The 15530-nt window shown below is 38.3% G+C and overlaps 1 protein-coding gene across 10 annotated transcripts in view; it reads left to right on the top strand.

The window, feature by feature from the left end:
* The window catches only part of dysf (dysferlin, limb girdle muscular dystrophy 2B (autosomal recessive)), a 77632-nt gene extending 62361 nt beyond the window's left edge, over positions 1–15271 (top strand). For 6 of the 10 annotated variants that reach the window (XM_053233143.1, XM_026937048.3, XM_026937043.3 and 3 more), the window contains 13 exons: positions 238–393; positions 3566–3657; positions 4120–4290; positions 4844–4986; positions 6501–6640; positions 7036–7124; positions 7221–7316; positions 7554–7695; positions 10160–10259; positions 10953–11125; positions 12304–12413; positions 12600–12747; positions 13332–15271. In XM_053233143.1, the coding sequence (XP_053089118.1) occupies positions 238–393; positions 3566–3657; positions 4120–4290; positions 4844–4986; positions 6501–6640; positions 7036–7124; positions 7221–7316; positions 7554–7695; positions 10160–10259; positions 10953–11125; positions 12304–12413; positions 12600–12747; positions 13332–13391 (1620 nt within the window). In that variant the 3' untranslated portion in view covers positions 13392–15271. Of the gene's footprint in view, positions 1–237; positions 394–3565; positions 3658–4119; positions 4291–4843; positions 4987–6497; positions 6641–7035; positions 7125–7220; positions 7317–7553; positions 7696–7791; positions 8094–10159; positions 10260–10952; positions 11126–12303; positions 12414–12599; positions 12748–13331 lie in introns of those variants that run through there. The other 4 variants (XM_053233141.1, XM_053233142.1, XM_026937039.3 and 1 more) reach the window with 2 other exon arrangements.
* Positions 15272–15530: the final 259 nt, after the last annotated feature.

Raw genomic sequence — 15530 nt, 5'->3', positions numbered from 1 at the left:
AAAAAACACCTACATGCAGAGCCAGATGTGTAACATGAGGGATGTTCAGGCTTTCTAACAGACCTCATAGAATGACTTAGGCTTTCTTTTTTTCAATTGGCTGCATATTCATCTCTTCAAAATAGAACATTCAATCTGGAAAGTGATTGCTACATTGCAAATCATACAGTATGTGTAATGATTGTGTTTTCATATGTAGAATTTGCTTTGGTCTGACCTCTTTATCTTGTCATGCAGGGCATGTTTAAGATCTACCCATTACCAGAAGACTCATCAGCTCCTTCACCCCCGCGGCAGTTCTGTCTCCTTCCTCCTAATGGCATAGAGGAGTGTTTAGTTCGGGTGTATATTATTCAGGCTTATGGCTTGCAGCCCAAAGACACCAATGGCAAGGTGGGTGCTACACTGTCACTGGCATGAGACCTTAATCTATCATCATAATGCATGTACCCATTATGATTACAGCATTTTATATGAAAGGTGCCTACTTTAGGCAATCATGACACATTCCTAAGCATTGCATAAATCTTTTATAAAATGGGGCTGGAAAGTTTAAATTTGTGAGGTGACCAAGGTTTCGTGTAGTACTATTTTGTCTCAGTTAACATTATTAACATACTGTTCAAGACTGTTATAAATTTTTTCCTGTGTGTTGTTCTTAGTTTACTGTTACTCCCATTCAGTAAGCTGACATATAGGTTTCATAAATAAGGGATGAGGTATATGTAGTGCGTCATAACAGTATTATAAGGAATAAAATATGCGCTTATATCATATTAATAAAATCAGTGAAGGCCCCACATGAAGTGGAGGACCATTACCATTTTGAAGATGATTATTTTTCTATAACAGTACATCCCAATATATTCTATTCCTCATATGCCCAAGCAATTTGCCAGCAATTATAATTATTATTTATTAAAGAACGATGTCATACTTTTTACCCATTTATTATATGTTACATATAATGTTTTAGAACATCTGCAAAACATGTTAGTTCATGTTATTAATTAAGTTATTATTTAAGTATTTGGCCACTTGAGGATATCAATCATGTTTTTGTCCAATCTAAAATAATATGCATTTAGAAACATTAGAAATATTCAGAATGGGCTATCTCTGCAAATGATCAATTTTTTAAAACCCATCTTGAGGACCCATCAACCGAGCAACAAAACACAGATGATCTGTAATCACCCTTACAGTTATAAATACTATGTTCCCTTTTTTCATTTTTCTTTACAGTTCAGTTCATTTTACAGTTCAGAAAATCTTCAAGATTATACAGAAGTCAAAACAGAGACACATGTTTCTCTGTCTATGTTTGACTTCTGTATAATCTTGTCTCTCTCTCTCTCTCTCTCTCTCTCTCTCTCTCTCTCTCTCTCAAAGTCAATAAAACAGAAAAACTGCAACTTGTCATGTTATTAACACAAGCACAAAGTGCAAAATCCTCTCTCATGAAGACTTTTATTAGACGGAGTATGAACCTGTGATTTGAATTACAGCTGGGACTATTGTCAGAGCTGCTGCTATAGAAATTAATCAATCAGATTTCAGAGTCTACAGCTCTGCGGGATTAATGCAAAATTAATAATGACTTTTGTATTATAAGAATCCATTGCTCTGACCTCTGGCCTTCTTAAATAAGTGAAATTGTATTGGAACTGTCCAATATGATGTAGTAAAATACACTTCTCAGAATGTAAGGTGAACACTTAATACAAGATGTCTTAAAGCCTCATGAATGTGCTGTGAGTAAATACAGGCTAATTAATTTACAAGATGAAAAAAATTACAGACAACAGTCTTAAAAGTCAGAAACTACAAAAAAATCTTTCATCTCAATCTCATATATTGATATAAACTTTCATAAATCCTCCAGCATTGTTAACTAAAATATGTGACAAAACTCACACAGTTCTTAGAGCATTTTACTCTTTATTTTAATGTAAGCGATCAAAAGTTAAACAAAGATGTATTGAAACATTCTGAGCACAGTTCCTGTGGGAATGTGTGGAAGTACAAATACTGAAGATGTGAAGATGAACAGTGACGTGAAACAGTTCAGTAGTGTCCGCTTCTCCCAATCCTGCCTATAGTGCCAGATTGATGTCCACACACCTGACAAGAAAACTTCCTTACAACTCAAACAGACTTGATTATTGTGGCACAAATAATGTCAGTAAGTCAGTTGTCAGTAGGTAAGTACTTAAAATAATCATCAGGGCCCTGTAAAGTAATTTGGTGCATCTGCAATTTCAGAGACAAACAAGTCAACCTAAACACAACTGAAGAGTCTCTGGTTGAAATTATATAGAAAACACTCAAAAAACATGTAACAGTAAACTAATATCTAAAACCTCCCTGTATGTGTCCTCATATCAATACAGTTAAAAGCAGTTTGAGAAAAACAACAACAGATTTAACAGCCCATTAAGTTACAACAAGGCACATGTTTTTGACCTCTAGCAGAATTTCTGATCCAATAAATATTTTGTAAATGTTCTGTTTGAAACAACAGTTACCATTGCTCTATGCTAGCTGGGTATGCCAGATTTTAGATTTTAGACATTAGATCATTATAATTCCTAAAATATCCAACATGCTTCCACACATTCAATTAGATGTAGATGTAGAAGTTCTTGGCACTGTCTGATAAAATGTAATCTGGATATGTAGTTGCTGAATGTTTTATACATGTACATCTATTTCAATATACCTCAATATAATGCAAAACAGCTGGAAACACCAGTGATAAGCTTTTCAGTAACTGATTAATTGAAGAAAACTGCAACTTGCCAAATAATAAAACTACTACTTGCTAAATGATCCATGTCCTGTGCAATTTTGGTCAGATGGCTTTTTTTCTTTCTATTATGCATTTGGATAATAAATACTGCAAACTATTGTTATTAAAGACACCTTGGATGGTTAATTAACAGGAAAGTGCTGTATTTGTAGGAAACATGATGGTTCTGTTAGAAAACCATCAATTGTTACAGTTGTTATTGTTGCAATACAAAAGTTTTGTAATTAGAAACAACAGGTTAATACTGTTGAAATTCTACTTTAAATACACAGCAAAGTTTTACAGTGTATAAGGATTTTCACAGTGAATCACAAGATTACTCACAAAATCACCAGATTACTAGAGAGGTTACTGTATAAATCTAAAAAAACCCACTCTTCCTTACCAACTACAGGCATGACCAATGTACTCTCTTCACTGACCTGGCCACAGATGGTCTCTCCTTTGAGTCATTAGCTATGAACACACTCTGATGATGTTTTGTCATTACTTACTCAGGTCAAGAGTTATGATATGGAACATTTCACACACGCACTAGCCTCCACTGAACCCTACAATTATCGTCTAGGTTGGATGATTTTTCCACTCTACTAGTGAGAGAGGGGTTGGTCTGAATCAAGAGAGGTTTTGCTGCTGTATGTGCTGGACATTGATGGATATGCTGCGGTGTGTTTGAATGTGTGTGTGTGTGTGTGTGTTACTGCATACACTTTAATGGATCTCTTTTCTCTCTCTCACTCTCTCTACACACAGTGCGACCCATACATCAAGATCACATTAGGGAAGAAATCAGTAAACGATCATGACAACTATATACCCTGCACCTTGGACCCAGTTTTTGGAAAGTAAGTGACTCTCTCTCTCTCTCGCTGTCTCTCTCTGACACTCACAAACACACAAACACACACACACACTTTCTCCTTTTTTCCAATTCTCTTTTTCCCTCTCATCATGCACATGCAGGCAAATTATTTGACTCTGCTGATGTGATATATCAGCTGGGAATTTAATAGTGCACCAGCAGGGGTTGCTATACTCTTAGCAATGGTCACATCACTATTTCTGTAATACTTGAGTCATTACACTTTGACCTGATAAAGCTCATAGTGATGCAGACCAGATAATAGCATGATGTGGTGACATTCTTAATAAGAAAATTCAATATAATTTGCTTAAAGCATGAATGGAGAAATTATTATGCCCTCATTTTTATGGAGAACTGTGAGTCAGACAGCACAGTGTGTCATGAGTCAGAGAGTCAGGAATCGTGGTGTAGGAGGAACAACATTTACCTTTTTTTCTCTCAGGATGTATGAACTGACATGCTCCCTGCCCCTGGAGAAAGACCTAAGGATCATGCTGTATGACTATGACATGCTGTCTAAAGATGAAAAGATTGGTGAGACCGTCATTGACCTGGAGAACCGCTTCCTGTCACGTTACAGTGCCCGCTGTGGCCTTCCCCAGTCCTACTGTGTGTAAGGAGTACACTCACACACACACACACACACACACACACACACACACACACACACACACACTCTCACACACACACACACGGGTTTATATTGTTATCTTTATGAGGAACTTCCACTGAAATGATTATTTATGCAGCTGATTAATACTATGCTTCACCTAAACCCTAATCTTAAACTCAGTAACCAGAAGGAAACCTTTTGGCTCTTTTGGTTTTTTTTAAATAAAAGTGACAGATTTTGTTTCTTGTGGGGACCAGCCAAATGTCCCCACACAAAACTGTCAGATATTTTTTATTCTTGTTGGAACATCCCCACCACCTCACATACCTCTGAGCAAAAAAAAAAAAATTAAGTATATCAAATTTTTACTCTTTACCACGAACCTGCCTTACTTCTGCTAGTAATAGTGTAACAGTGTTCATAATTTACAGTGTTAATGAAACCATTTAAATCTTTGCCAGTCCAAAAACATTGTATTTGTGTACCTTTTGGTACATGGATATCTACAAATTTAACATCTGGTTAATGTGCCTGTCCCTCTTCACTTACACAGGTCTGGAGTGAACCAGTGGCGAGATCAGCTGAAACCCACGCAGCTGCTCCATCGTCTCTGTCAGAGGAGAAACTACAAACTGCCTGTCTATAAGCACGACAGAGTGATTTTTAGAGGCCATGAGCACACCACTGCAGACCTTGGTCAGTCATGCATGTACACACATACACACTCATGCGGACTTTACCAGTCTGAATTTATAATTTGTAATACGCTCGGCTCATACTACAGTGTGCCTGTACAGTGTGTGTGTGTATAAAGTAGATGTTATTTATCGTAGGCATAGACAGGAGACTAAGAAATGAAGGTGGAATCTTTTCTTTGGAGCTGCTGAGTGCATTAGTCACACATCTTCCATCAATAAATAAAGGTGTGATCAGCTGCAGTTGTGTGAAAATACTGACAAAAGAGAATGCGTGCATACGTCATGGCCTGTGCCATGCATCATATTGCAGATCGCAGGGGAGATAGGGAGGCACTTTCCTACTTGGGTGCAGAAAAAAATGCCTTGTTCCTTGGTGAAGAAAAACACTGAATGATATATACGAAACCTGTGTAAATATACATCAGTGGCACGGACATTTTTCAACAGAATATATATCATTTCTCTCATAGTGATCCCACATCCCTCATTGCTGAAACGCACCTGAGAGAAGTGTGCAATTAGTGTTCCATTAATTTCCCTACTATGTCCCAACTTTTCTCATTTCCTCTGTCCAAAACTCCAAACACAATAACCAACAAAAAAAGCCAACCCAAGGTTTTCTCCCTTTCCTTTGCTATTGAGGTGAGGCACACAGTGAGGGAGACTAAGGGCTCCAGCAGCCATCTTTCCAAGGTCAGCTCCAGATTTACAGTGCGCTAGTGCGCTAGTCCGACGCAGCCAAGGTCAACACTGCGGTGGGCTTCTCCAGCTCTCTCCATCCTCCAGCTCCCGTCTCACCACCAAGGAATACTACCTTGCTTTGTTTCCCCCCACGTAACCATAGTGACCCATGCTAAAGCGATTGTCAGGTGGCCTTTTTTGGCTTCCAGCTTCTTCATGGTCGACTGTGGGCCTCCAATCCTCTCGTGTTTCTATCCTCTTCACACCCTGACCATGTTTCCCTCAGGGATGTGACACAGGGCATGAGCCCATAAACTCAACAGAGGAGAATGCTTTTTTTCTCGCTCTCTCTCTTAGTCTCTCTGTCTTGGAATAGGAAAAATCTTCTCTTAGATCAACACAGAAATCATTGGGTCATCCAGAGAACTGAAAAGGATAAACTCTTCAGACCAAAGAAATGGAATGCTTCATGAATTTACTTTACAGTCGCACTTTTTTCCCTTTTCCCAATGTCTCATTGATGACTTTATAAAGACGTGTTTCAATTGCCCACTTCAGCTCAAATGTGAGGGTCAAGTCCTGATATTTTTTACGCAAAAACAATATTGCGGTGAATATTGTGCTTACTGCACATCACTTTTACAGTATTAGGTTAAAACAAAAAAAAAAAAAAGAAAAAGACATTTGGCTGAAGCTGTTTCCTGGTATGCTGAACAAATACACATACTGAACATTCCGGAAATCACTTACATGCATGCATTCATTACACATATACACCATAATATTGATGCAATGATGATGGATCTGTCTGTCACTCCATTTCTTCAGTAGATGAGGCAAAGCCAGAAAACCCTCACCTCGGGCCACTGGAGGAGCGGCTGGCTCTGCTGGTGCTGAGGAGACAAGGCCTTGTGGCTGAACACGTGGAAACCAGGCCTCTATACAGCCCCCTGCAGCCAGACATAGAACAGGTAACACTCATTTTGTTTTCTTTGTAAAACATTCAAAGAACTACAAATGCAGTAGTAATCTGAGTGCAGCAGTATAAAATCTTGAAATTATAAGGGTCCATGTGATTTTTTTTTTGGCAAAAATGACTGAATAAATGTGAGAAGTATTACAAGTTTGCTTAAAAGTATCAAAAATACAAATATGGAAAGTTCTTTCTGATTTTACCTTATTGTGGATCAAAAATCTATGGCTGAATATATTAAAATTATAGAATTTGTCAGAGACAGACCCCTAATTCCAAGATCCCAAATAGCATACTGCATTACAGTACCAAATTCTATATGTACCTCTCATATTGGAATGTTGTATATTTGTATACTATCCTCTGACTGGCATTTTTAATACTTTTATTTAGGGACGGTTACAGCTTTGGGTGGATCTTTTCCCTAAATCTCTGGGCCCCCCAGGACCGCCTTTCAACATTACTCCACGCAAAGCGAAGAAGTAGGATTAAATAATGAAACTTTGAAATTTTACAGTACAAAATCTATTTTTGTCAAGTTCCAGGAGTCCAATTTTTTGCGATGTTCTCTTGTACAGGTTCTTTCTACGCTGCATCATATGGAACACGAGTGATGTGATACTCGATGATGTCAGTGTTACAGGCGAGAGGATGAGTGACATTTATGTGAAAGGGTAAGTCCATCTTGATGTTTAATGAGGTTGTTAAGCCTGTGTGAGTTTGCTTGGTATTGTTTTCTGTGTCACACATTTTCTTGTTTGTCTGTTGCCAATGTGACTAATAGTAGCAGTAAGATGCTAAAGAGAGTGAAGTGTCGGAAACAAACACAGTTGCAGGGCAACAAGAGCTATCTGTCAAAACTAATGACATTGTCTTAGTGAAAATTTGAGGATTTTGTTTTTCGCTTGTAGATGGATGCATGGACATGAAGGGAACAAGCAGAAGACGGACGTGCATTATCGCTCGCTGGGTGGCGAGGGTAACTTTAACTGGAGGTTCCTCTTTCCCTTCCATTATTTACCTGCTGAACAGCTCTGTACTGTTGACAAAAAGGTGAGGTTCAAAGACACCCCATCTGTCTGGAGGTGAAAATATACTGTAGTTCAAGCACAAAGCAAGCCCAAATCAAGACATTATTATTTCTTGCAGTACCTTTGGTTGAAGATTGTCAATTGGCCAACATTATACAGGCAAAATAATATTTTACGTCAGCTGCCCCAACTGGTGTCAGCTGTCTGATTGAATGTAGAACTGAAAGCTAATCTCCAGGCCTGATCAAGTCATTCGGCTTCAGTAAGGCTCTCTGGGCAAATCCACAAGCCCTAAGTGATCTTTAAAGCTGCCACAGAAAGCCTTTACGTGATGGAAATCCTCGGAGCAGACAAGTACAAGAGAACAAATCGTCTCAGACTCCAGAAATTGGCTGGCTGCTCCCTTCATACTGTAACAAGGTACAAGAAATCTCGTCAAAGCATGTCTACCCCTCATCCCAGCCAAACCTGGTTCAGGGAAAACAGCTGTGATGGACAGGGCACTTAGAGTGAGGTTTTGGCAAGCTACAGATCAGTTATGGTAAGATTTAAGATAGCGGTTGCACCCATTACACCCAGAGTGGGTAATTATGTCAGCTGTCAGTAGATAGATCCACTTTTGGCTCAGAGTTTTCTAGAGTACGCTCCAATTGAAGCGATACATTATGAAAGTCATTTGTGTGCATTAAAAAGAGAGTGATAGATTAGGTGTGAGAGTTTGTTTTGATTGGCCGTTGCATGGTTGTCAGGCGGACAGACAGGGCTTGTTTACGGGTGCAGGGCGTGACTTCATTATCCCTACAGTGCTGCTGCTCACATCAGCCACTGCTACTGTACGGCGTCTGTGCTGTCACGCTGATGGCATCCTGTCTGGCGGCTGGGTGTAGAAGTGGGGTTGTAGTGACACTCTCTCCAAGCAACCTTCCATGCTACTCTCACCTGCTCTCACTCTAGTTCTGTCTCTCACTCACAGTCTAATTCTGTCCCTCTCACGTTCTTTCCCTCAGAGGTTATATATTTTAGGACAAAATAAAGAGGACAAAGTAATTTTATTTCTGACACAAAACATTTAGTAACTTAGTAGAGTTACTAAGGTTTGAAATAAAGTGTACCAATTTGTTTACACAGTTGTGTATGATTTAAAAAGACTAATTGTGTGAATGATATCATATGCAAAGTAGGGGGAGGAGCCAGTATGTAAATGAGGCTTTTGCATATGCTCAGTGTTCATGATAGCTGATAGTTTCAAAGATTGCCCAGAAAAGTGAACTAAAACTTCCATTATGCATGCATAATTGCAAACTATTAAAAATAGTGCAGGCATGAGTGTGCATTATGTTAATAAGATATATAAGAATACCATTTTATAGGCTCTCTGAATACTGTTGGCATCAAAGGGCGAGGTGTGAGTGTGAGGTGAATCTTGAATGTAAAACCAATGATACCATGGGAACATGAAGTCAGCATTTAAAGAAACTTTTAGATTATTTTCAGATTCTAAGGCATAAGTTAAAAATTGTCTTCAATAGGCAGGAACAAGTTTCCATAAATTTCATACTTGTTCTTTGGTCGTATTTATTTGCACATGCAATAGCTGATCGCTAAGTCACTTTTAGGCTCAGTGGAACACTGTACGAGTGTTTATTAATCGATTAACATAGACATTGATTGTATTATGCACTTTTTGGTAGAAAGGTGGCTCAAAGTTATTGGCTTATATTTATTAAGGCAAACATGCTATTTTGCTCATGTAAAAGATGCAATCATTCATAGACCCTGTAGTTGATTAAGCTTGCACATTAGTAGATCTGGAGTTTAGTCTGTTTGGTTTCACAAATATGCCTTTATTATCACACGTGACAATATGACCATGAGTTCATGTTGCGATAATAGCAAAATTATCAATGTAATATCTGATCAAAAGTGCTTCTGCTTTGCTGAATGTGATATAAATGATCTCTAATGACTTTGCCCACCCTTTGTCTTTATAACTACCTCCAAACTCTTTCATATCCTCTAAGCAGCTTTTAGATCCTCTCAGGTGTAATATTTCTCTTTATATACTCATTAATTTTTTTTTTTTTTACATATCTGTTGTAAGTAAAGCAAATGTACTACACATGCGTAGCTTCTTCAGAGCAGGTCTGGATACGGAGTGGGTCATTTTCTGTTGGTTTTTCCTTATGTTTTGAATTGTTTTAATGAAATGAAAATGAAATGGTGTAACATTTTTTTTAATCAGTGCACCACTGCTCGGTCAATAACATAGGTTATTTAATTAAACTAATACCTTTTACTATGTGCAGTGTTGCTACTAAACGAAGTCTGATTTTTGAGTGACTCGTGTAGATTCATTTTTAGATTTCAATTTTTTGACTATGTAAGTGCATGTAAACGCATTGAAAAATTACTGTGAAAAATTATGATTATTTTAAGCATCATTCATACATATTTTGTACATGCAGAAATACTCTCTGTGTCTGCAGGAGCACTTCTGGAGTTTAGATAAGGCTGAAACGAAGGTTCCTCCTAAACTCACCGTTCAGATTTGGGACAATGACAAGTTCTCCTTTGACGATTACCTTGGTATGAACACACAAAGAGCAAAAAATCTTAGAGTCTCAGTCAGACCTCCAACTCAGCGACTTCAGTGGTGTTAACCTTCCCAAAACCACAGAACTGTTCAACTGCACCATTTCTCAACCTTGACATGACAGCAGAACAAGAAGCAAAACACTGCGTGAAATAGGACCAAGCTGATAGAATCCTTATGTTTAAGCTTACTGTATGTGCAAGTGTGTGTTGCTTTGCATATGTGTCTGTGTATGTGTGTATATTTCATAATTAGTTTGTTGCATATGTCTGGGCCTCAGTTTGAACTTATGTAACTTGTAGCCTTTAGTCCCTGAGGCTACACCACACACAGTGGACCCCTACACAAATACATCATTCATCTTCACGACCACTGTTATTATTGCATTTATTAAACTTATTTCCAGCATATCAGCACATTCAGGGAAAATAAGAGTTATGGCCTTAGGAACATGGCTCCCTAAAGAATGCTGTACACTGAATTATGTAGTATGTATATGTTTAAACAATATATCATACAGCCACAGTGTTAAATTTACATCTTCACAGACTGTGACAAATTGTCCACTTTATGGTGGCAAAGTATTAAACTGCCAAAAAAACCTTAATCAAAAGGGAATTATTAGAGAAAAAAAAGAAATAAGCACAAAAACAGCATCTTTTTCTCTTTGTCTCTGTCTCTCTCAGGTTGTTTAGAAATGGATCTGAACCACATGCTGAAGCCAGCGAAGTCTCCTGAGAAATGTGGTCTGGAGCTGCTCTCTCAGCCCCAGGACAAGCTGGTGTCTCTGTTTGAACAAAAGACAGTCAAAGGCTGGTGGCCTTGTGTGTGTGACAGACAGGGAGAGAAGATCTTAGCCGTGAGTGACATCTAAAACACACAAACATCTTGTAGCAATACACAAAATATGCACATGTACAGCATTTACTGTGTATGACAAATTACCATGAACAAGACTTTGAACAACAGAAAACCTGTTTACTCAAAACTCACTAATAATGGAAGCCAGTAAACATTTATCTTCATTCATTCACTCATCTTTAGTAACTACTTGTGAATTCCAAGCCACAAAAATTCTGAGCTCAGATAGCAACCTTAGCTCAGAATTGAACCAGCTCTACCATCTGCTCCACCATGCCTGAAATATATTTATCTGAAATATATTTTTGTAGCTTTCATGAATTCTTGAGTTAATTTGTCAATTTTGTTTATATTTATAGTATTGTTTGTTTTTTCTGAATAGGTACTATTTTGAGTACCTATTCTATCAGTTACCAAAGTAGTCATTTTCTTCCTGAGTGGACATATAATCCACAAACGCTTTAAGAAAGTGTAACTGGAACTACTTTTTGCTGTATTGTTCTAGTGTTTAAAAGTTGGAAAAAACTACATTAGAACAGCTTTGATAAGCCTTTCTTTAATTTACATTTTAATCCCTTGTAATGTGGTGAGTGAGTAGAGACAGGAGGCATGTGTGTAAACTCGGTATGAGCTTCATTTGGCAAATCCAAGGAATGTAATCCATGTCAATAGCAGGGGGTTAAACACAGGCAGGCAAACTTAAACAGTGATTATCCATAATCAGAAACAAGGGAAAGCTGCAAGGGTCAAAACCAGGAAGTACAATGAGACAGTACGTGGAAAGCAAGGCTCAGAAATGAAATTACTAATAGCACAAAGAAACTTCACAACACTACAAAGAAACAGGAGCGTATAAATAGACAAACAAATCAAGAAGTAACACAGAACAGGTGGACACAATCAGGTAACAAACCAATAACAGGATGGGTGGCAGAGACAGGACCAAAACAGAAACCAAAACATAAACACATGGTGTTTGTCACCATGGGAACTGTCACACGAATGGGGAATATGTGACAACTTATGACCCTTATTTTTAATGTCATTTTTTTTTTATTTATTTATTTATTTATTTATTTATATGTAATTTATTTAGTTTTGAGTAAAAGTGTTTTTTGTTGTTGTTTTTTTTCCTCAGTGCAGGAAATGTGTAAATCTGTGAAATTTGTCCCTCAGGGTAAGGTTGAGATGACACTGGAGATTGTGTCGGAGCAGGAACAGGAAGAGAGGCCTGCAGGTCTGGGGAGAGAAGAGCCCAACATGAACCCTCGTCTGGAGGAGCCACAGTGAGTCAATTCTTTTAACCTTTCCTCTTAGTTCCCAAAACACAATATAATTCTCCAAGATCATTTAGACTGGATTACCACAGGTTATTGTTTTTCTGCACTCTTTAGGTTCAGTTGAGTCAAATCTGAAGGTAAATGAATCCAGGTTAATAAACTGATATGTGGCTTCTCATTATCTCTGTGCAGGCGTCCTGAAACCTCCTTCCTGTGGTTCTCCTCTCCTTATAAAACCCTAAAGTTCATAGTGTGGAGAAGATTTAAATGGTTCATTCTGGGACTGATCATTCTCTTCTTCATCCTGCTCTTCCTGGGAGTCTTTCTCTACTCCTTCCCTGTAAGCTGTGTGTATGAATGTGTGTGAATGTGTGTGTGGGGTGGGTATCGTTTCTGGGTGGTAATTTTATAGATCAAAGGATAGATGTAGAGTGTGAAAAGCTTGTATCTCTCTGATCATATTTCAAGAATGTGGGGACCATTATTTAATATTGCACCTGGGTCAAATATTTCTCTTGCTCACACACACACACACACACACACACACAAACTCAATGATGATAAGTGCACTATAGTCACACATTGTTTCAGTTAGAAAGCCCTGATTTTACTTATTCCTTAGGCAGTTCTGGAAAATGTTTCAATTACTGATTTTACCGTTAGAATTAGGTTATGTCTCTTTCGTGTGAATCACCCAAATGGTCTGATGCCTGGAAATTCGTAACTATTCACATGACTCAGTTTGTATGAAAGTTACGAATGTTGGGGTTAAGATCATGGACAGGGCAAGCGCTCATACCCTTCTTTACAGTTTCATTCGAACGACATTAAAGGAAATCCAACCACATAACCTCGCACATTCAAATTTGCATAACTTTTTTAAAGCTCCGATTTGAATGACCTGTAATTTTTGCATTCTTGCAGAACTATGCTGCTATGAAGATGGTGGGCCCCTTCAGTGGAATAGGAAATGGCAAACAATAAGCAGGGGAATTTGAGAAGACTCTGAAAGAAGGATGGGGCTCAACACCCATCCTAGTATCTTCTACTGTTATGCCAAATACATCTCAGTATTCAAACTGCTCCATCTCTGTTACTGGGTTCCTGTGGGATAATCAAGTCATATCACCTGGGCCATTGTGTATGTGCACACAGAAATCCATGCTGCTCCTACTGATATCTGCCTTTAACTTGAATAGAGAACAAGCTTCATGAGGATTTAAGTGTAAACTGATGTTACACAGAGATAAGCGTGTAAAATGATGTGTGTATGTGCCTCTGATCAAGCCATCTATGCATGTAGAAATGCCCTGTGACTTGCATGTGAAGTCTGAGCTTTTTGGCCCTGTTTGTGACCTAATACTGACCTCTTTTCTTCCTCTGAATTCTGTTTGACTCCCCATGTATACTTTTATCTCTCTCCCTGATTTAAACACTTCTTCATGCTGTCTGTAAAACTCTGGCCTTTTCACAGCTAGCCATGGCTTTCTTCTGCCTTAACATAGAGAAAAAGAGACAGAATTGCCTTTCACCTCCTCCTGTGCCTTCATCCCTCACCACCCGCCCCTTTTGCTTTCAGCATGCACTGATGCTTTAGGTTAAAGCCTGGATTTGTCCTGTGAACTTGTAAGGTCTGAGGCAACCTGCTTGTTAGCCGAGCTCCAGCTGTCAGCAGCCCTATGTTTGTCTGATAACTATCAAAGCCTCCACAGAAATCCCTCACCAAATGGACCTGGTGTCAGATATGAGCTAGTTATATGTGTGTTTGTCTATATATGTGTATGGAGACTGGCTGTGTGAAATACAGAGAGAGTGAGAGTTTGAGAGCGTGTGTAATGTGGCTTTAACTGTTAAATAGCAAAATAATGTGGTGGCTGTGATTGACTGTGTATATGAATGAGTTTAGAATCACATGTGTGCATCTGGTAAGGTCAGGACAACTTTAAAGGACTCATAAAAAGGCAATCAGCATGATAAAACATACTGACAGAAGTAGGTTATGTGCTATGTTCCCTACTGTGTTGAGTGAAACACAAGCTCAGGGGTCAAAGCATGGCCACCAGAAGGGTCAATCAGATCATAGTGCAGGGCTCTGCAGTGCTGCACCTATTACATAAGACTGACTTCTGTGTGCTTATAGGGCTTAGCAGTGTGTTTATCCTACAGCTAGAGCTACACACTGTCATTCTGAACAGGAAGGTTCAAGAGAACCTGGCTAATCCCAGTGATTTTTCACTGATTTCCTGGAGCGTGCACATGTTGGCCCAAAAAGAGGGCCCAAAAAGGTAGAAAAAGCCCTTGGTCTTTAATTTGGTCTAAGACTGCTTTAAAAATTATGACGTAAGAAAAGGGACTTGAGGAAGAATATCAACAAGTAAAAAATTATAATGGTTTTTTTGTTTGGTTTCTCCTCTGTGCACTGTAGTCAAACTGAGTAAATCTATTATATATTTGTACTAAAGCTGTACAATCTGAGTCCCAAAATACTTGAAATGGCTCATTTTGCAGGACAATTGTTGATATACATAGTCCTGGGCCTATTCAGCCAAAGTAATTGAGGGTTACAATTCACCCAAAGAATGCCTAGCTATTATGTCAATGTTATGCCTTGTTAAAGTTATACAACATGACAATCCTGCCTGTTATTTTTTTCTGTGAATACAACACTGCTGTTACTCTGAATACAACATGCTGTACTATCTCTAGTGCAGATAAATTCACTGTGCCTAAAATTGTATGTGCATCCATTTTCAGACAATGTATGGTTACAACATAGTGATATTCCAGTAACAAAATATATGCCCTCAATTAAAGTATTGTCTTTTGTTGCATCAAGACCTACATTAAATCTTCTTTAAAAATGGTGTATGCATGAAGCACTTCCACATATTCAGGGTTTTCTAAATGAAGCTGCTTTGAGGTACCATGCATGTGGATTTGAGCTGAAGTGATCAACCTTTAGTGCTGAGTGTTTCAGGAGCTCAAGAAATCCGAAATTTTACGCTAATCTACGTAAAAATGTAAAAAATTTAATTAAACAATAACAACAACAAAACCCAACTCAAATATCTCATTGGTGGTCACATTTGTATTATTGTCTTATGTGTTCAAAGTTGTAAGGAA

This window comes from Pangasianodon hypophthalmus, chromosome 4 (genome assembly GCF_027358585.1).
Source record: "Pangasianodon hypophthalmus isolate fPanHyp1 chromosome 4, fPanHyp1.pri, whole genome shotgun sequence".
NCBI lineage: Eukaryota > Metazoa > Chordata > Actinopteri > Siluriformes > Pangasiidae > Pangasianodon > Pangasianodon hypophthalmus.
Note: the sequence above shows the minus strand (reverse complement) of the source record. Positions and strands in the feature narration are given on the sequence as shown.